Here is a 22007-nt window from a genome sequence, read left to right as displayed (position 1 = left end):
AGGTCTGGGGAATGCGGCACCTGTAGTCCATTTCCTGCACACGCCTGTGCACGGTGGCTCTGGATGTTTCTACTCCAGACTCAGTCCACTGCTTCCGCAGGTCCCCCAAGGTCTGGAATCGGCCCTTCTCCACAATCTTCCTCAGGGTCCGGTCACCTCTTCTCGTTGTGCAGCGTTTTCTGCCACACTTTTTCCTTCCCACAGACTTCCCACTGAGGTGCCTTGATACAGCACTCTGGGAACAGCCTATTCGTTCAGAAATTTCTTTCTGTCTTACCCTCTTGCTTGAGGGTGTCAATAGTGGCCTTCTGGACAGCAGTCAGGTCGGCAGTCTTACCCATGATTGGGGTTTTGAGTGATGAACCAGGCTGGGAGTTTTAAAGGCCTCAGGAATCTTTTGCAGGTGTTTAGAGTTAACTCATTGATTCAGATGATTAGGTTCATAGCTCGTTTAGAGACCCTTTTAATGATATGCTAATTTTGTGAGATAGGAATTTTGGGTTTTCATGAGCTGTATGCCAAAATCATCCGTATTAAGACAATAAAAGACCTGAAATATTTCAGTTAGTGTGCAATGAATCTAAAATATATGAATGTTAAATTTTTTATCATGACATTATGGAAAATAATGAACTTTATCACAATATGCTAATATTTTGAGAAGGACCAGTATACCTCCCATGCTGATCATCCTATAAGTAGTGTTTTGCCTCCATCTAGTGGTCAGAGTGTAAACAAAATATAGCTCTTGATTGATCTCATCTACTACTGATTTAACAATTTATTTGGAAATTTGGGTTTGATGCATTTTCGTGACATTAGTCAGAAATAGAATGCAAATGAGTAATATCAGTATGAATTAATAATGGGTATTTTTCGTAGAAATTGAAAATCCTGTGCATTCATTTTAGTATGAAAATTTGAACTAAATGACTCTTTAGGTGACGCAAATGTCTGATTGTATAATTACATACAACATTTTCTTGTCATGAAACGGGGATATCAACCTTTGGGACTAAGCAGCAAAGTGATTTTTCAGTATTTAGCCCTATTTGAAACACTGTAAAGATGAAAAGGCATTGCTAGTTCAAACATAATGTTGTAACTCAGTTTAAAACTTCCCGTTTAACCAGTGTAAGCATCAATAATACATTTTTTGAAGCTTGCAGTTGGAAAATGTGTTTCAGTGCTTACAGTGTGTGCCTAATAGTCACTAATTAGCAGGATACCAGTAGGTGTAGTATTCAACTTAACAAGACCTAATTAATTAAGCATCATAACTTCTTTAAATAACAGGATTTACATTCAGTCATTAAGGAGTAAATCAGAGAAGCAGCCATGCAGCAAAATCATCCCACAGCATGATGCTGCCACCACCACGTTATTGGACTATGCTTGGTTTTGTTATTAAAGTCTGCTTCGGCTTCATTTGGGATCCCAACCTTCCCTCTTTGTCGTTACTTTTGGGCTTAGTTTGATTCATTTAAATTGTTTTTTGTCCAGAAAAAGTTCAGTTAAATCATTATCCAACTGGCCAATTACATGAGATATGTCAAATTTGAGTGAGGAATTATCTGGATGTTTGAGATGGGAAAATGTTGTCATTATCAAGAATAATCTTGGAATTCAAACTGTGCGATTGCTGGTTTTTTTTTTTACATTAAATGTTCGTATTTAAAAAATATTAAAGATATGTTATTTCTTTTTATTAGTCGGGACAGTTATTTCGTGAGACTTTGAAAATGTTAAGACTTCTCTTTGTATTTAAATTTTGCTAAGAAAATATATTGTTTTGGAGGATGAATAATAAAATGTTAGGAATTAGATAAAAATACTTAAATTAAATGTGTATTTTTTATATTTTTACATTTTTTAGGGATATAATCAGGCTCCATTTAATCCATTACCTAAAAATACCTTATAGGTTTTTAGATGTTACATTTCTCATGTTTGGGTTTTGACTTATCTTGAAAGTAAACAAAGGATTTATCTTTTTTTTTTTTAAATCCACTTGTCATCCATATTGTGCTTGTGTTTATTACTTTAGTTCAATATATCCTTGCTGGTAATAAGGTGTAAGCTGTTTCCTTGAGTTGAGTAGGAAACAAAGCCACAGCGATGCAGCGCCACCTGCTGTTTCACTGGTAAAAATAAAAAGTAACATCACAAATGTTGAATTGAAAGATCTGCAAACATTAAGGGGTGTTTTGGGGGCACTTAGAGAAGAAACGTTTAAGGAACTCATTGGAACAACAGCTTAGAATACAAATTAAATGTTAATTGTTTAATTTGGAGCTGATAGTGGAACCTTAATGTAAAAAATGGCCACATTAGCTTTATCTTCGCTGTTTGCTGTTCTGTATAATTAGTTTGCTTGAATAAAAGTGTTGTTTTTCTCAGACCCCCACTTTCTGAACAACAAGGAGATGTCTGACGTCACCTTCCTGGTGGAGGGAAAACCGTTTTATGCACATAAGGTGTTGCTGTTTACAGCATCAACCAGGTACTGGAAAGCTGTGGCTTATATGCAGACATGTTTGATTTTTTTGAACAATGTCAGCAAGATAGAGAAATGGACACTTTTTGTTTTTTATACAGGTTCAAGTCCCTGCTTCAAAACAGACCTGCAGCAGAAAACACATGTATTGAGATCAGCCATGTCAAATACAACATTTTCCACGTAAGAAGTTCATCATTTTGTGTTTAAATCTTTAACAAGTTATATATACATATGAATGGGAGGGGATGTAGAAGTTACTGCAATAAAATTGAGTATAGAAGTGGAGTGTTTTTCAGGTCATGTTCCCCAAACAGATGGCTTGAGGAGTTCAGAAACCTCCATCCTCTTTTTGTTTACTTTTAAATATGTTTCAACTAAAGTCTGTTGAATGTTCCAGCTGGTCATGCAGTATCTGTACTGTGGAGGCACAGAGTCTCTGCACATCCGCAACACAGAAGTGATGGAGGTAAGAGATGTTGAAGGTGTGCATAGCAGCTGTATTAGTTTAAGTGTTTTTTAATCCTGCATCCTGCTGTACCGTTCCCTCCAGCTCCTGTCTGCAGCCAAGTTCTTCCAACTAGAGGCCCTTCAGAGACACTGTGAGATCATCTGCTCCAAGAACATCACCACTGAAACCTGTGTGGATCTTTACAAACACGCCAAGGTGGGAATATGCCACAAGCTGTGAATGCACCTGCTCCTGTCTTTCATTACTTATTAATACCTCAAATGACCTCGGGAAGGCAGTAACTCATGGTAGAGCAGTTGTCTTGTCAAAAGGAATGCAATGCATTTCTACATTTGTTGGGAAATATCTGGTAAAACAGAGTAAGTTTTGGATTCTTTCATTCTCTGTGAGTCATTCAGGTACCTAGGTGTTTAATTCGGTGAATTCTGGTCCAAAAAGTGTCAATTTGTTATCCCAAACTAACGGATGTTGTTGGGATGTTTCAAATTGTAGCTGTAATTTTTGTCCCGTACGTTGGTCTGAATAGACCATACTGTACTGCGACCTTAACTGACAGAATACATTATCTTTGCATGCATGCTAATGCATGCTAATCTTAACAAATCACCTCTTTCCCAGTTTGTATTCCCCATTTTATACCTCTGCCTTTCTATTACTATTGCTAATGCTGGTATGCTAGAGCAAAATTAGCATTCTCTTTAAACGTTAACATTACTATGCTAACATTAGCTTGTTCCTTTGATTCTGATACTGATCTTCAGTTAAATATCTAGATTTTTCTATACTCTGAGGAATAATTGAGAAAATTAATATAAAAACTTTATTTTAGAAGTCCAGTTGTAAAATTAAATATAAATGTTTCAAAGAATAATGTGGTTTCAGCCACAGTTGAATCCTACAATCCATCTCCAGACCTTATCCACTAGTTTGCCCCCCAGTAAAAAAGTAAATATTTGAACAAATGCATTTTTGGAAACTAAAATGATTGAATTTTTCACTGAATAATTAGGTTCTGGGATAAAGAATGGTGTGTGTAGAGTTAAAACCAAGTAGGTTTTAATTTCAAAATATTTTTAATGTTTTACAGAATATTTGGTGCTTTATGTTCGAAGGTAAAAACGAAGCATCTACAATAAAACCTGAAAGCTGACAACTCAAGTCTCAAGCAAGAAATCAAATAAGCTAGAACAACATTCCCGACTGATTCACTTCAGCATTTAAACAATTGAAAATCTCCATTTTGCTATTTTTCTTTCCCAACACAGTTTCTGGGTGCCTCGGAGCTTACGGCTTTCATCGAGGGCTACTTCCTGAAGAACATGGTGCTGCTGATTGAACTCGACACTTTCAAGCAGCTTCTGTATGAGCCCTCTCCCGCTGAGAGCCCTGCATCCAGTCCTGGCATCTGCTCCGACATCCTCCAGGACCTGGAGAAGACCCTGGCCACTCGCATCCACTCCATCCACCTCTCCACCTCCAAGGGCTCCGTGGTGTGACCGCCATCCCTCTCCGGAGCACCACGATCCACTTGCAGCATCTATGTAACACCCATTTTAGCAAACACTGTCCTGCCCACGTCAAGCTGCTGTTGGACGATCTAACGACAGGAATTCCCTTTAATTCTGCTGCTTGTTGAAGGTTCATTTAGACGTTTGTGACTAAACTCATTTTTTGCCTTGAACTCCTGTCCTGATGGCTCCCGCTGTTCACGTCACACCTGGCTTGATCAAATATTCTCATTCAGACTTAACCATAATACTTTAACTCTGAATTGTATTTCATACAGCCCACATGCATGGAATACATATTTTACACTTTTTTCACTCAGAAATTAAAGTAGAAATTCTACTCAATACAGCTCTGACGTTTACAAGTTATACATTTTCTGGAAGTGAATGCCATGGCAGCAGCAAATTTAATCCCTGCTCTAAGACCATTTAAAGGGACTTGTAGCAATGTCAGGAGGCAGACCTTTAAGGTAGACCTACTTACATTTCAATCTGTCAGTGTGTTCTTGCTGGACACGTTTCACTGTGCTACATCTGCCGTGTTACAGAAGCCAAACCAATCACAGGAACTTCCGCCGTGGCCACCGCTGCAGAGCCGGTTTAAATAAACACGGCCCGCTCTGTGAAATCTATGCTGACTGATCTCTAAAACGCGGATGTCTGACTTCTCTTTTTGCATGACACCTCCTTAACTGAGCTGCCATTATGTTGCTTTTTTATGCACAGCTTACTTCATGGACAACTTTTCTGAGGGGAAGTAAAGGAAATTGCTGCTTATTAACTTTTTATCCATCGCAAGACAGAGCGGGATTCTGAAGATGGACTACATTTGGCAGGACGTTTTGAGAGCAAAGTGTAAATATCTTCTGGAATTTATTGTACTGGTTGTTATTTTTTGTAAACTGGTATTAAATCCCCACACACACATTGGCTGATGACACCAGTCCCACTAAACGTGCTCCCTACTGTGCGTCCAGATTATGCAAAGTTGCATGTTTAATCCATCTGTATGACTCCTGGGTTTTGCTCTAGGCTTGTTGTACACAACATAGGACTGAGTGGGATGCTGGTTCTTCCAGTTTTAGTCAAACCGAATGTTTTTCCCTTAAATAATAATAATTTTGCTTTAAAACATTTCAGATGACGAGATAGATTAGGAGATCCATGTCAGCCTCCATTTGTAGAAGTTCTGCACCATCAGCACTGAACCTGTTAAAGACACATTTACTCATTTAAATCAGCCAACTGTATATTAATACATCCACTATTAAACAAACAAAACTTCCATATCCAATTGAGATAACCCACAAAATAATATTGTATTGTCATCGTTTAGCCAGATTCTAATGGAGAGGTAAAGTGCAAAAAAACTAGACCTAAAAATGCGTCTCACAAAGACGGGGGTGGTTGTGAAGGACCCAAATGCAGGAAAAAGGGAGGCATAGGGGTAGCAAAAATAAACAAAATGCAAGATCCAAAAACATGAACTGAAGATCATGAAACTAAATAAATTCAAACACAAACCAGAAACATGGAGGGAAGACGATGGACGGCACAAAAACACAGAGTAGACTAGAGCTGGATGGAGCAGATGAACCAGCAGTGACTAAGGAACCAAAGGAGAACATTTAGTGAGGAGAATAAATGAGTGGAATAACAAACAGCTGAGATTAATGCTTCATGTTTCCTTCTTGCATCAATGAAGTTAAACTACTGAAGTCTCTTTCTTAGACTTTCATATCAAAAGTAGCACCAGCCTGGTGTAGGTCCTTCGATGACATTTTAGGTTTTTCTTTTGGAGACTTCTTTTAACATCTTGGAGTCCGGTCTTAGGGTAAACCTGCCTGAAAGGCTGGACATGAGCATGCTGACAGTTGTTTTATTTTTTTTACAGTGAAATGGTTAATATCAGAGTCTTTTGATACATCTCTAAATCCATTGCCAGACTCATAAACTGCTATAATCTTTATTCTGAAGACCTCAGACAACTTTTTGGATCTCACCATGGTGTTCACTCTCACTTCAACAGTAATGAGCACAGCGGTCTAAATGTTTGAGATTTAAATGTGACGAGCCTCTTTCAAATGCTGAGTAAAAGTGTTCCAGTCATGTAATCCTGATGTGTGTATTTTAGTCATTTTAAGTGGGAATAAATGTTGATTTATCAGAATTTATTCCTCACCAAAAACTGCATTTTTTAAAATTATATCCTACAAAAAGTATTTTCTTCAGTTTTTATTGTTTATATTAGTTACATTTTTTAATTTTGTCAAAATGGACACTAAATATTTACAGGTCCAAATAGATCAGAAAAACATACAGGCTCTTGTAGGGTGTCCTACTTTTATCTGCAGGTAAGACTTCTGCAAACTGATCACAGGTCTGCAGACTCCATCTGCGTACTGCAAATCTGTGCAAAGTTTGTTACTTTGTTTAACCTTATTTTAGCGGGAGTGAGAGAGATGCGGCACTGTTCTAACATTGAAAAGTAACATTTGCTCCCCTTTTTTTTACCACACCAACTTTAAAAATTGTTGGGGTCAACTTGCTCAATTGTTCAGGCACCTATAACTCACTGTAGCATTTTGTCTAGTTTAATAAATATCTGTAGTAGTGCCATTAGGTCTTTTATTAACATCAGGTTTGATTTTTAGGTGTCTTCACAAGAAGGCAACGTGTATGAGTAGAAAAAATGGAGGTAAGCAACACCAACAACTGTCTAGTTTGATTTTAAAAGGTTAAATTATGAGGCTTATACATTTATTCTGTTTAACTGTAAAAGCAAGCTTTAGGTTTCAGTTTGGCAATACAAACATGAAAATCTATTTGAATCTTTCCTTGCTAACATCTGGATTTGGTTTCAGTTCTGAAGAATCAATTTACCAAGATCTTTGGTCAAAGGAACTTTTTGCGAAACTTCTATAAACCCCCTAGCGACATTCGTTTTCTTTAGAGCTTTATAGACTATACTGTTAAAAGTATTGGATCACCCCTCAACATCATCAGGTTCAGGTTCTAGATGTGAAAGAATGGGTCGATGGCAGGAGCTCAGTCATTTTAAGCATGATACTGAGATAGGCTGCTGCTTGCAATAACTCCAGTCATGAAATGTCTCCACTACAAAACAGTTGCCAGTTAGGTGTCAATGGCAATTTTACAACATGAAACCTTTTTGACTGCATATTGCCCAGTGTAGAGCCTGCTGGAACGGGGTCATAGCTTTTCAATATTTTCAAGGAATAGGGCCTTGAGCACTTAGCTTCACCAAAAGGAACTCTTAAAGCTGAAGCATACAAACATATTTTGGACGAATTCATGCTCCCAACTTTGAAGGAACAGTTTGGGTCCAGTATGAACGTGCACCAGTGCAAATAGCAAGGTCTGTATAAACATGAATAAGTGAGTTTGGCTTAAAGGAACTTCACTGACCTCAACCCGATATAACACTTTTGGGTTGATTTAGAGGGAAGATCTCAAAGCCATGCCTTGTCCCACATCAGTGACTGACCCAACAAATGCTCTCCTAAAAGAACGGTGAAAGGCAAATAACCCAATACTTAATAAAGTGTAAGTTTGCAAATAAAAATAAAACAAAAACACTGTCTTGCTGTCTGACAATTAATCAAAGTAAAATTATCCTTTTTTTGGTCAGTTATAATTTCTAATTTCTCTCTGCTAAATACGAGAATCATGACAGAAATATTTTTTTTTTATTTCTTCAAAGTCAGATGTTTAAATACACCGTAATTGCCACGCCATAACCTGATCTCCGTCGTTTAGTTCTGTCTGAGCATTTCCTAAATAAAATGTGTAGCAGCAAGGCACCCAGCAAACCTGACCCAGTTATACCAGTTCACTCAGGAGGAATGGGCCAAAATTATAGTGAGCTTGTGAAAGAATACTTGGGTTAAATGTTTTTACCCATTTAACTCAAGTCATACAGTTTAAAAGCATATTCTACCAAATACTAAGTCTGAGTTTAAGGAAAGTAAAACATATATATATATAATTACAAAATGTCTCTCGTTATTGTGACATTTAGGCAACAGAAATAATTCAGGTAATTCTAACTGACCTAAAACCGTAAAAGTTAAAGTCAGACACCCGGACCTAAAAAAAAAGGTTGGGTTTCTTTTTATGGAGTGAATCAGTACCCGGTTTAGACTGTAAGTTGTATCAGTTCTGAAACTCTGCAATAAATTCGCAATTCTAGTCAGTTACCATTTTCTACACAACAGTTTGTCAAACACAAAATATTTTTTTAATAATTTAAAAATAAATCCTAACTCTAACAGACCTCCCTGATTTTCAGCCCACGACTTTGAGCCTTGCTGTTCGAACGATGCCAACTTCATTAGAAAGTTCTCAAGTTTTATGCATTCAGTAGTATTTTAATATACAACTGAAACATATTTAATGAATGTAACACAAAGCTTTTGGAGATCGAGAAAGCATGCAATTTTTTCCAGTCTAGCAACAGACCAAAAAATGTTTCCGTCTGGCTTATAAAGTAAATGTTCAATCGGTTATCATCTTTACATTTAACGTTGGTTTCACTATCAATCACTCTTTATATTCTTATGAAATATTAATCTTCTCACTTCAGTTATTGTAGCACACTCAAAATTATTTCAATATTTTAGCTTTTGGGCGTGTTTACAAATTTTTAGAAACCATGATAAAATATATGAAGTTCTGTTTATATTTACAGAATATAGATGTTATACTACAACTTTATTTTCTTATCTACATACATAGCAGTATATATTTTATTTTACATTCAGCAGTTTTGTTTTACAAAATGAAAAGATTATATTTAATAATGCTTTAAGATATTTAGAAGAAGCAATATTTGCATCTGATTGTGTTCCCATGAGGTTAGCTATATGAGCTAAAAGTGCTGTAACTTAAACAAATGAGTGACTGATTATTGCTTAAATATATATATTTTTGGTGAAATATCTGTGGCAGCCCATGGTGTATTTTTGCTTTAAAGCGTTTAATGTATGTTAATAACTTAAACGAATCATCACATATTCACATATTTTAATGGAAACGCTTTATTTGAAAGGGATATATAACCTGATGCAAACCAAGGTTCATGATGTCAAGCACTTTTTGTGCCAGTGTTACTGTAGCCTCACACAATCAGTTTTACCAGTGAGCTTGAGTTAAAGTCTTATTGTGACCCAACAGCAACTGAGTACAATAAAGTATGAAAATAAATTCAAAGATTTTATGCTTATCTGTTTTTATTAGTCTTAATGTTATGCCAGTAGCAAAAAAGGAGAAAACCCTTAGCTTGTCCCACTTTTGCTTTTCTGTCCGAAAACTGGGTCAAAGCTGTAGAGTAAATGTCGGTTTGCATGGCTCTCCTTGTTTAATGTTGTTGGGAATGTGTTCTGTACAGCAGCTTTGTCTAAACGCCCTCCTTTGTGTTTGTCTGAGCATTTATTATCCTGCGTATTTGCTACTGGTAATATACCTAATTTTTCCTAGACACAGTGATAACTTGCATGGGTTAGTTCAAATCCACACGGGGATGAATCTTTTGCTATTTTTTTCCTTTGAAGGGAAAATGTACATTGTACAAATTATATGTATAAAATATAAATTATACATGGTGTAAGAATGAGAGATTTAATGGAGTATACCAACAAAGAGAAATGTTACACTCATGCTACAGTTTCTGTCGTTCCATGACATGCTATTGTGGACAGCTAATAAAGACCTCAGTTTAAAAACATTTGAAGCTTTTTTTTATCTTTATTCCTTAATTTTATGGAAGGAAAGTGCATTTATGGGTTAAACAGCAGAGGTATGTGTTGCACCATTGAAAATCTTGCATAATCCTGGATGTCACTCTCAGACAGCTTTTGGTAGAGGTAGTATGATGGTGTGGGACACAGTGTGTATTAGAAACAGAGAGGAGCAGTGGTGGGCATAGCTAATCAAAATGTTAGCCTTTCCAACCCATATTCCAGTAAAATATTAGCTTTGCTAATGCTAAACAGATTTTAAAAAAATAGCCAAAGTTAAGGCTAAATGTTAACTGCTAAGACGACTGTCCCGCAGTCAGTCTCCTGGATCGAAGACTACCTGACAAACAGACCACAGTTTGTGAAACTAAATAGTCGCCTCTCTGCCTGCTCAGACGCTTTTCTCCTAAGCTCCATAATTGCTTGCATTCTTTTACTCCTAACTTTTGATCTCTTAGCCAAAATTACGGAAATATTGGACTAAAACATCTTCTTACCAGCGACTCCAAGGATTATTATTATTTTATGTTTTTATTTTTTTTTATAGGAGTTTGATGTTTTTACAATCGAACTCGAAAGCAGGACAAGTTGACGCCAGCTAATCAGCATAAAATGCCTCCCTTCACCACAGAGGACTTCGACAAACTTTTACAGAAATTGGCTGTTTTGGAGATGAAAATCTATCGATTAGAAGTGAATGTGGAGGTGAATATGGGGTACAACGATAATTCATCTCTGCCTGTGATCCCAAACAGTGACAGCTAGCTTAACGACTCAGCCGGCAATCAGAACACTGAGAATAAACCTACCGGCAGACCTCCCTGGCATGTTTTAGGGGCATGCCCAAAAAATCAAGGTGGACGACTCACTGGAAGATCTCAGCAATTAAATAAATTAGAATGGCCAAAATTACAAAAAAATGCCCCCGTTTCTCCTGGAAAAAGGAGACTTCGACAGTGAGCTGCTGTCACAACAACTGATAGGAGTGAGACAGCTGGAAATAATGGAGTTTTCCTCCAAAACAGATTTGTCCCAATACAGAATGAAAACCAGGAAAACTATCCATCTTCTGAGATCAATAAAAGGTTTGAGAACAACCTTCATTCTAAACAGTCTTCTCCTAAATTGCCAGAGAAAAAGTACCCCACCAGACCAAGAACCCTAATAGGGGGCAACACAGCTGTGGATGGGATTAAAAACTTCTGCAACAAGAAAAACACAGAAGTTATGATTAGTACCAGTAACGTGGTCTCCGATATCTCAGAGAATACTCTTGCAATCACAGAAAAGCGCCCGTCTCTAGAAAACCTTAGTATACACTGTGGACCCATGGATGACGTGGCTAAAAAATCAGAAAGACTGAAGGAGGATTTCACTCGTCTTCTGAATATTGTTGGAGGTCTCAATATCAAGGTGTTTATCAGCGGACCCTTTGCACCGATTTTCTGTGGAGATGAGATTTTTTCCAGACTTCTGATGATTAATAAGTGGTTGAAAAAACATGTGCCACCACACCTATGAACTTCATCGACAACTTTAATATTTTTTAGGAAAAAAGACAACTCTTCAAGCAAGATGGTTTCTGTTTGAACAAGCCAGGAGCCAGACGTCTCACATCTAATCTCTTCTATTCAGTAAATAATCCGCCAGCAGCTTCGACCTTCAGCAGAGAGCATGGAGTATCAACAACAATGATAACGCTGCCTCCAACAGCTCCAGCAGAAACAATCGGCCAGTTGGCTGAGAAAGAGAGGTCATCACAAAAGGTCTCCCCGTTGAAATCCACAGGAGAAGTGGACCCCCCCCCCGTTATACCCCCCTTACCCCAGACCCCGACCCAGACCGCACAGAACTCTCCCATCTCCCCACTGAGCTCGCTTTTTGCTTTACTGGATTCTGATAACATAAAAGGAGCTCTTAAAATCGGGACCCAAATGGCTCTGACATCTTTTCCATTCAACACCCCCCGTGGCCGAGGCCCTGCTACTAAACCAACATTTTCCAAATGCCGCAAACCTCCACCACCTCCTAATCTATCTCCTCCTAATCAGGATCTTCAAATCACTTCTCTGTGATACAATCTGGGCCCCAGTGGTAACTCTATCAGAAATGAGCATGTCCAGGAAAAACTTGGGCCCCTAATAGGAGATAGTTGTAAAATCTCTGTGCTTATACGTGATAGAAAGAACAAAGCCAAAAGGATAAGAGACAGTAATAAACAATCAACAAAAGCCATAAACTGTCAGGTACAACCAGACATAGAGTTAATATCAGCAACTAATTCATATAAACTGGCTTTACTGAACATTAGATCTCTGTCAGGAAAATCATTTTTAATCAATTACTTCATTACTGACCACGATCTTGATGTTCTGTTTTTAACAGAAATATGGTTACATGAATTTAATGAAGCTCCCATTCTGATAGAGGCGACGCCTCCGAACTACAATTTTCTTTTTGAGAGCAGACAGCAAAGAAAAGGTGGAGGGGGGCCACTTTGTTTAAAGATTTATTAGAGTGTAAAAAAGTATTTCTGGGCAAATTTGACTCCTTTGAATATTTGGCTCTCCGGGTAAAGAGCCCGGTCTGAACCATGTTCTTGAATATTTACATTTTTAACACAAATAATAAACACGTCCCTTTTGTCAGGTGTTTTCTCCCAGGCCCTGAAAACAGCAATTATCAAACCTCTATTGAAAAAGAGCAACTTGGACAAGCTGCTACTACAGAACTACAGGCCTATATCAAACCTCTCCTTCATCAGTAAGATTATTCGAAAAACAGCTCACACAGCTTCAGTTAATATAGCTAGAATCCACCAGTCAGGCTCGAAACCTGGGTGTAGTGATGGACTCAGACCTGAACCTTCAGAGGCACATAAAGACAGTAACAAGGTCGGCCTTCTATCACCTGAAGAACATCTCCAGGATTAAAGGATTAATGTCTCAGCAGGACCTTGAAAAATTAATTCATGTGTTCATCTTTAGTAGAACTGATTACTGCAACGGTGTCTTCACAAGTCTGCCTAAAAAGTGGATCAGACAGCTGCAGTTGATCCAGAACGCTGCTGCCCGCGTCCTCACTAGAACTAAGAAAGTGGAGCACATCAGCCCGGTTCTAAAGTCCCTACACTTGCTCCCTGTAGCTCAGAGAATAGACTTTAAAATACTTCTGTTAGTCTATAAATCACTGAATGGCTTAGCACTAAAAATATATTACAGACTTGTTGTCAGTGTATCAACCACCCAGACCTCTCAGGTCTTCTGGCTCAAATCTACTCTGCATACCCAGAACCAGAACCAAACATGGAGAAGCAGCTTTTAGTTCTTATGCTCCACTAATCTGGAATAAACAGCCAGAAAACTGTAAAAGCACCGAAACCCTAAGTTGCTTTAAATCAAGATTAAAAACTTATTTGTTTAGAGTGGCCTTTGACTGTGCCATCTAGGCATGATTAGTTGCGTTTTCAATCCAATTTTCCTTTCATTTTCTTGTCCATCATTCTATTCTCTTTATTTTATTTATTTTTTTCTTTTTTTAATTACTTCTGTTGTTTGATTTTATCATTTGATTTGTTTTTCTGTCTGTATCTGTGTTTATTTTCTTTGTGATTGTATTGTAATTATATGTACAGCGCTTTGAGTGTCTCGTTGCTGAAAAGCGCTATATAAATAAACTTACCTTACCTTACCTAACCAGGTGGTCCTCTTCCCATTCCTTTTCACTCTGCACACCTCAGACGTCCAGTACAAGACAGGATTCTGCCAGTAGAAATACTCAGATGACTCCGCAGTTCTCCGGTGTTTCAGAGATGGACAAGGAGCTGAGAGCTTGTGGACTGCTTTGTAAGAACAAACATCTCATCGAATGAAACAAAGAAGCTGATTGTAGATTTTAGGTGAAACAGGAATAGGTCAAACCACACATCTGTCTCTGTCTGCACACTCGTTATTGATAATGTATGCTTCCTCTATCACTATAAACTTCACTCTTATGTCTCCCTCTTTTATTTAACTTCAACAATATAAACAGAAAGCTTGTGTGCCATCCAAAAAAATCTGTGGATTGAATTGAATTGAATAGATAATACCAAGCATGCGTCAGGTTTCTGCTGTTGCAGTGCAGGACTCTGCTGCTCGCAATGGGAGATTTGTGGGTTTGCAGATACACAGCAGGACAAACATGAAGCTGCACCTTAATGCCCTCTGCAGCTTTGCTCTCTCACCATTGCAGATGAAAATTTTTGCTGAAATAACAGCAAAAATGCTCTATTTACATCATGAATGAATGTTAGCTAATGTCTTTAGCAACATTTTCTACTAAATCAGTCATGCAAACCTACCAGAAGGAATCTTAGTCTATTTTTTATTTGAAACTGCTTAAACTACAGGATTTTACTCATGATGTTCTGATGTGCATGAAGATCAGGAGAACATCCAGCCTGAGGAACTATTAAATGGTTTTGATCAAAGCATATTCATGTGATGATGTTCACACACAAAAAACTCTCTAAATTATACAATACTATGTGCCTGTGTGTCATTTAAAATCCAGTGTAGTAGTACTTTTTTGTGGCACTGTATTATTGATGTTGACATCAAGATGGAGCACACCCTTTGGTCTGAATACGAATGATATTTATTTAATCTATGCTTTGTGATATGAGTGGATACAGTAGGCTATGTTTGGTGTATATAGCGGCAAGACATGTATTTAAATAACATTTACACAACCTGTAAAACCATACATCAAACAGAAAGTATTTTATGAGTCTATTCATAATAATAGAAGAAAACAAGATGCAGAAAGTTTGCCTTATTTCAGGAAATGGCCTCTAGATGGAGATGTTAATCTTGTTATCGCCCATATATTTTGTTTTCCAGATTAATTAAATCCTCTCGCAAATTAAGGTTAAACCCGAGGCGTGTAATTATTGTGCTGCATGTGTCATGTTTACTTTATGTGCTTTTAACTGAGTGGTGGACAGCAGAATGAAACTGCCTCCGCTACAGCGCCTGCGCAGTCTGTAGAGAATATTGCGCCGCCCTTCCTCTCCGTCTCTGCTTGCTCTGCAGGTTCATGTGTACGTCGACCTGAAACAGTCCCTAGTTAACCTGTTTATTCCAATTGCCGACTTTACAATAGACCATGGAGGTTCTGGATCATATAGAAAATGGTAAGCCAACGCGTATGTAAACAGTATTTGTTGCTGACGAGTTATGAGTTAATATTTTGGAGTGTGTGCGCCCCATTTTCAATATGGCGTAGCTCGATTTGGGATGTTGACGGTTCGGTGATAAGTTGCTCCACCATGAAGCTTCCGTGTGCTCAACTTAGGCGTAAAGTTTATACTGAAAGTTAGCTAACTTCTAAGTATCATCATATTTTAATTATTTGGAAATTTGTAAAACTTAATTTACGTTTGTGACCGTTTTCGCAACGACTACTAATTGCTGCATTCAAGTGTATTTAGACTGTTATTTTTGGTGGCTTTCGTCTGAAAGTAAAACTGCCCTTTAAAAAGCCAGATTTGAGCAAGTCTCCGTTTTTGGTCTATTATAAAAGATCGTTATCATTTTTTAAACGCCACTTTAGTCACTACAGAACATTTTGCAGCTCTAGTTATTAGTTACAGGTAGTGCGTCGTATTTCAACTTTACGACACTTTTGAACGCATCATCATGGGGCAGCGTTGACTTGTGCCTGAAGTGTACGGAGCTCCAAAATGGCCACAAATGAAAAAAGAAAACACATTATTAAATTATTACTTAATCGTTTCAGTAATTAACTCAACTGAAAATAAAAAATGATTTATTAATTAAATTGAAATCACAGTTTGTGTGTTAAATGTAAGCAGGGGAAAAAAACGTGTATTTAATTTTGTTTTTATTTTTATGCTGACACTGCTGTGGTAAATATAATTGGTCTGAACTGAGTTTACTGTGCAGGTTAACCAATCAAACATTAATTTCTATTTGATGAGCCACTATCACAGTTTTTTATATATATTCTATATATTAAATGCATCATAACTGTCATGGCGTGGTGTGGTGGTGGACCCCAGAATGCAGACAGCTGGCAGAGCTGCAGTGAGTAAGGTTTATTTACCAAAAACTCACTTTAGCAGGTGGTGGTAGGCAGGCGTGAAACACAGGCAAACAGACAAAGACAGGCTTGGTAAACAGACTTGGCACAGTTAATATTTCTAAAACAAAACTCAAACACCTTTAAATCATGACAATAACCAGGAAGTTTATCTTTTTTATGTCTATAAACACATTATCCACCAATATGTGCTTTGATGAACTTGGAATTCCTTTATTTTTCTGATCCAGAACTACTACCTTTGTCATATAACCTGCAGCATTTTTTTCTCTTTAGTGTTTTACAAACAAATCTGAGTCAGCAAGTCAGGACTTAAAGAAAACTTTAAATATTTAAGTTTGATTTATTTCATACCTGCTAAAATGATTATATCTGATTTCAAATTGTAAAGTTTCCCTATTAGTCATATGTTATTTACTGACATCTTTAGTAATAGTGGATACATTCATGTAGTAAATTCCCAGTTTTATTTTATTCGTCTGTGTAAATATTGCTTTCCGCTTCTAAGATCCGGTCAGGGGGTCCAGTAACGAAACCCAGACATCCATCAGAAGGTTTTTTTGATTTTTGCAAATTAATGACATGTTTGCAAATTTTAGACTCCAAACACCTTGCTAAATAACCTTTGACACTGTAAAGCTTTTTGTGGTAAAAGCTCCATTTGAGCCATCATCAAGTGTTATTTTTTATGTATCTTTCCAAAGTTTGGTAATTAAACTACACTGTGCATCACCAAAAGAACACCACTCCTACAGTGAAGCATGGTAGTGGCAGCATCATGATCTGGGCTTCCTTAGCTTCAAATACCTCTTCAGAGTAGGTCTAGCTTTCAGTCAGTTTTGATCCAAAACCTTCTGGTGACAAACAGAAAGCTGAAGATGAAGAGGGGTTAAGCTCCTCAGCATCACAGTGAGTCCAAACATGCATCTAAATGAAAATAAAAGTTTAGGAGTGCAGGATATGACGTCCCCTGGATATCCTCATGTCGTAATGGAACCTGGCTTTTCAACATTTAGGGGAAAGGGTTCCGAGTTTGTAAAAAATATCATTTTCAGTGTCAATGCAAAAACACTCATTTGAAATATTTCTTTCTAGATCCGCCTCTCCAGTTTCCGTCCCTTCGCCTCTTCATCCCTCCCCTCCGACTGGTATGTGGAGCCATGTGGCATGCTGTGCAAAGCAGGAACATTCGGGATTATGGGATGGTGGAAGAGTTCATCAGCACAGTCACAGATATTGTGCCAGAACTGTTGAATCCAGAGCAGAAAGTCCAAATCCTTCTTGGACTCAGAGCGCGAGTAAGCCCAGGCATTTATTAGTCGCACAAAAATGGCGATAAATGACACCCATAAGATATTTGAGATAACTTCCTTTCTTGCAGGTTCTTCTTGAACTGTGTCGCCCCGAACAGATCACAGACACAGAATCTGTGGAGATGCACCTGAAGCAGATAAGAACCCTCATATCCACATGGGCCGCGCAGGTTGGCGCCTAAAATAATGTTTTCTGGATCATTTAATGGATCCTTTAACTGAAACTACAGCTGTGTGTCTTATTTCTGGTTCCAGCCTTGTTTTGCAGATGTCAGTTTTTCCGATATAAACTTTGTAGATCAGGTGGAGTTGATCTTAAAGGACCCTGAGAAGAAGAAGAAGTTCTTCCAGGTTTGTCCAAAATAACATGATATAGGACAGCAGGCTGATGTTCGGTTCTTTGCCATTAAAAAGCATTTACAGGTGAACTGTGATCATTGTCCTGCAGAATGTTTTCCCCACGGATTTTGGACCTGATTTTGACAACACTCTTGAGATGCTGATGCTGGATTTTGTGTCCAGACTGGAGAAGCTTCTCCCAGTACCAGACATTCAGCAGGTAGTGGAGCTAGAATGTCACCATCCTTTCCATCTTGACACACAGTGTAACTTGTATTCAGGTGCAGATGAAAAAGGGTTCGATTTGTATCCATCTGACTGCTTTTCAGACTGCATCCATGCTCAGTGCAGTGCCTTCTGCTTTGGAGGAGTCCACTCACTCGGTACCCGACCCACAGCACCTGACAGCTGTTCTGCGGTACCATGCAACGCTCGGATGTCTTGATTTGTCTAGTGAGTCTCCAGTGTGTAATCGTCGTGTTTCTGAGTAGCTGTAGTAGTTTTCCATCCAATACATTCATGCTTTTGCAGCCAGTTCTTGGTTGGTATCACTGAAAAGCAAAGATCAGGATGTGAGGATGGATTTAGCCATTATGATACCAAACTGTTTTTTTATTTCCTTACAGATGAAACTCAGACCACTCCATCCTCCACTGGGACCGCCATCCTGTTGTCCCTGTCTCTTCCTCAGCTGGAGCAGCTTGTGATCTGTTCCGACCCGATACAGACGCAGCCTCTGCCGGAGCTGTTGCCAGACTACTTGACGGTCAAAGTAGAGGAAGAAACCGTGACACTGGTTGATGATATTCAGCATTCTAGTCCAGTTGAGCCTGATGATCAAGGAGAATCAGTTGTGGAGGAAATTGTGCAAAAAGCACCACAAGGAGATTCAGGTGACGCCGTAGAGTCTCCAAACATTCCGCCGCCACAGCAAACAAAGTGGCTCCGACTGAGAAGAAGGGTTTTTAAAGAAAAGCAAGATCCGGTGAAACCTAAAAGAGTACAAAAGAAGTGCAGCAACAGTAAAACGTGTCCTGTGTGTAATAAGACGTTCCCCCGAGCTGCCGGCATGAGGCGGCACCTGGAAATTCACAAAACAAAACGGGACTACAATCACAAGTGCAGCAAATGCGACAAGCGATTCAGAGACCAGTATGACTTAAAGCGACACACCATGCGTGTTCATGAAAAGGGAGAGATGAGTGACGGCTCTAAAGGCAGGAAATCCAAAGACTCCTCCACCCTGGAGACACCGACAAATAAAACCTGCCCTCACTGTGGGAAGTATTTCGCCTGGCAGAGTGATCTGAAGCGGCACACAGAGACTCACTCAGGGGAGCGTCCGCATCAGTGTTCTTTGTGTGAAAAGAAGTTTAAAAATCCTTACGCTTTGAGGTCACATGAGAGAAGCTGCCAAACCCGAGAGGACAAAAGGGCCAAGAAGAAGGAAAAGGTTTGCTTAAATCCAGAGGCAGCTGCTGAGGTGTCAGCAGAACCTCCAGACTGTACGGAAAAGGACAGTCAAAGCAATCCACCATTAAATACAGATCCCACTCCGTATATGCTGCTGTCTACTGAAGTCTCAGTTAAACATAAAGTTTGTCCCATCTGCAGCATGACCATTAAGAACAACAGAGACATCAAGAAGCATCTACGGTCTCACTCTGAAGAACGACCGTACGTCTGCCTCACGTGTGAGAAGGGCTTCAAGTACAAAGACACGATAAAGAAGCACCAAACTCTCAAAGGCCATGAGGGCATCAGGGAGGTGCAGTGCAAGAAACTGGAAAGGCTTCTCTCTGAAGTTGATGCTCAGTGCACAGGTGATGCTGCTGGACTAGAAGAAATTGATCTAGAGGCATCTGTAGATGCTCCAAAGCAGAGTTTACCTGTTCTTAACATGTCCAAGGAAGGCTTGAAGGTGTGTCCTGTCTGTTCCAAGACGTTCGATATGATTAAAACTTTGAACAAGCACCTCCAGTCCCACAGGGTCGACAGGCCGTATTATTGCGTCCACTGCAAGAGGCGCTACAAAGACTTGTATGGACTCAAAAGACACCAGATCTATGCAGTCTGCTACAACAAACCCCCGCGTTACTCACTGAAGAAAGGGTCCAGTCAAAGTGAAACGACCAGTACGGATCTCCAACAGATATTCGTCTGGTGCTCAAACTGCAGCCAACACTTTGAGTCCCTGTCCGCCCTGAAGGAGCACCAGGAAAGCGTTTGCAGAGCGGAACCGACCGTGAAGAAATGCAACGAATGTGGGAAGGAGTTCAAGAGCATAACAATGCTTAAAGTGCACAAGAAGATTCACAACCCGCTGTACTGCAAAGACTGCAAGAAGATCCTGGCGGACGAGCCCGCCTTCGAGCGGCACAAGCTGTTGCACAGGCCGATGCAGTGCACAATGTGCGAGGAAACGTTCATCATCTCAAGACGCCTGAGGGAACACTACGAAAAGCACCACAACTTCACAGGACCCTTCCCGTGTACTCAGTGCGACAAAACCTTTGTCCAGCTGTCCTACCTCATTATCCACCAGAGAATCCACAGAGGAGAGTTTCCATTTGTCTGTGATAAGTGTCCTGAGAAGTTCAGGACCTCCTCCTTGTTGACGGTTCATCGCCGGAAACACTCCGGGGAGAAGCCCTTCCTGTGCTGGCAGTGCGGGAAGTCGTACCGCGCCGCCTCGGACCTCTCGATGCATATGGGAACCCACTCAGAGGAGAGACCCTGGAACTGCACTCAGTGCGACATGGCTTACCGCACAAAGGCACAGCTCAAGAACCATGTGGAGCAAGTACACCTCTGTATCAGGTTCACATGTGCTACTTGTGGGCGGCAGTTCATGAAAGAGATGTCGCTGAAAAGGCACGAGCTCACTCACACAGGCGAGAGGCCTTTTCCCTGCGCAGAGTGCAGCAAATCCTTCCTCACCGGCAACGAGCTGCTGCGGCACAGCAGGTACCACACGGGAGTGCGCCCCTACAAGTGTGAGGTATGCTGCAAGGCCTTCATCCAGTCGAGCTACTTAAAGATCCACATGCGCCTCCACACAGGAGAGAAGCCGTACACATGCGACATCTGCGACAAAAGCTTCAGGTTGTCGAGAAACATGCAGAAACACAGACGGACTCACGATGGGAAACAGAAGAGCTTCACATGTGAGATCTGTGGATTCAGTTTCACCCAGAGGACACTGCTGAACGAACACGCTGCCACTCACGAGCAGAAGATCGAGACCGTTTATACAAATGAAATCGAGTTGGAACTTCAGTAAAGATCCTGTTTTCTCTTCATAAACATTTCCTCTGAGACGTTCGTATTTCTTTATCAAATGTTTGATCACAAGCTGGTGTTTTTTTCATGATTATCTTCAGTCACAGATAAGATAAGAACTTCTGTCAGGGTGCTGAACGTAATCTGTATAAAAGGTTCCTTAAATAAATGCATCTTCAGTGCTGATTCACTGTTTTTGTGTAAAAAGCATAAAGCGGACATAAATGAATAAACTGGCATTTTTGTCTCGGTGACTAATATAGCAAATGTGTTGACTTTATATTTTTATATTTTAATCTAATCAAAAAGAAATACTGAAGTTTTTGTTTTAGAACAATTAACGTGTAACTAATAGATTATCAAAGGTCAAAAGTGCAACAATTCAAAAACTAAGTGATTAAATACATATGTGCCATTACGACCAAAATTATTCATACCCTTTGCAGATTAAGGATTAAATAATTTTTTTTAATTTTATCAACATGTTTCTTCTGAGTGGAAGTGATATTAAAGTTCTGGAGCGGCCCAGCTTGGTGTTATAGCTATGAAGGATTTCATTGCTGTTACGCCAAAAGGATAGTATGAATGATTTATTTTCACATGCCAAATTTTTCTACAATTTTATGGCACTAGTCTTTTTTCACTATAATTGGTTAGAAATGGATAAAGACACAGGGAGGAAAGACATGCAGCACAGATCCCAAGATCAGGAATCAAACCCCAGACGGCTGC

At 39.3% G+C, this 22007-nt stretch overlaps 2 protein-coding genes across 2 annotated transcripts in view; both read left to right on the top strand.

The window, feature by feature from the left end:
• LOC124882870 (ankyrin repeat and BTB/POZ domain-containing protein BTBD11-A) overlaps positions 1-10223 on the top strand; it is a 252363-nt gene extending 242140 nt beyond the window's left edge. Inside the window, exons 13-17 of the mRNA XM_047389489.1 lie at positions 2401-2503; positions 2599-2680; positions 2898-2966; positions 3051-3164; positions 4235-10223. Of these exons, the coding sequence (XP_047245445.1) occupies positions 2401-2503; positions 2599-2680; positions 2898-2966; positions 3051-3164; positions 4235-4465 (599 nt within the window). The 3' untranslated portion in view covers positions 4466-10223. The remainder of the gene's footprint in view (positions 1-2400; positions 2504-2598; positions 2681-2897; positions 2967-3050; positions 3165-4234) is intronic.
• Positions 10224-15274: 5051 nt separating this feature from the next.
• Positions 15275-21537, top strand: LOC124883396 (zinc finger protein 11-like). Its single transcript, XM_047390525.1, has 7 exons — positions 15275-15412; positions 17437-17639; positions 17723-17824; positions 17910-18005; positions 18103-18213; positions 18323-18446; positions 18620-21537. The coding sequence occupies exons 1-7, from the start codon at positions 15385-15387 to the stop codon at positions 21274-21276; spliced, it is 3321 nt and encodes a 1106-aa protein (XP_047246481.1). The 5' UTR covers positions 15275-15384; the 3' UTR covers positions 21277-21537.
• The last annotated feature ends 470 nt before the right edge of the window (positions 21538-22007 follow it).

This window comes from Girardinichthys multiradiatus, chromosome 17, assembly GCF_021462225.1.
Source record: "Girardinichthys multiradiatus isolate DD_20200921_A chromosome 17, DD_fGirMul_XY1, whole genome shotgun sequence".
NCBI lineage: Eukaryota > Metazoa > Chordata > Actinopteri > Cyprinodontiformes > Goodeidae > Girardinichthys > Girardinichthys multiradiatus.
This window is presented reverse-complemented; position numbering and strand designations above follow the sequence as displayed.

What these genes read in the sequence shown, in the direction of transcription:
- LOC124883396 (XM_047390525.1), top strand. Translation starts at nt 15,385, where the DNA reads ATGGAGGTTCTGGATCATATAGAAAATG. An exon ending in TATCCACATGGGCCGCGCAG is followed by an intron (nt 17,825 to 17,909) that starts GTTGGCGCCTAA and finishes TTCTGGTTCCAG; the next exon opens with CCTTGTTTTGCAGATGTCAG. An exon ending in AGAAGAAGAAGTTCTTCCAG is followed by an intron (nt 18,006 to 18,102) that starts GTTTGTCCAAAA and finishes ATTGTCCTGCAG; the next exon opens with AATGTTTTCCCCACGGATTT.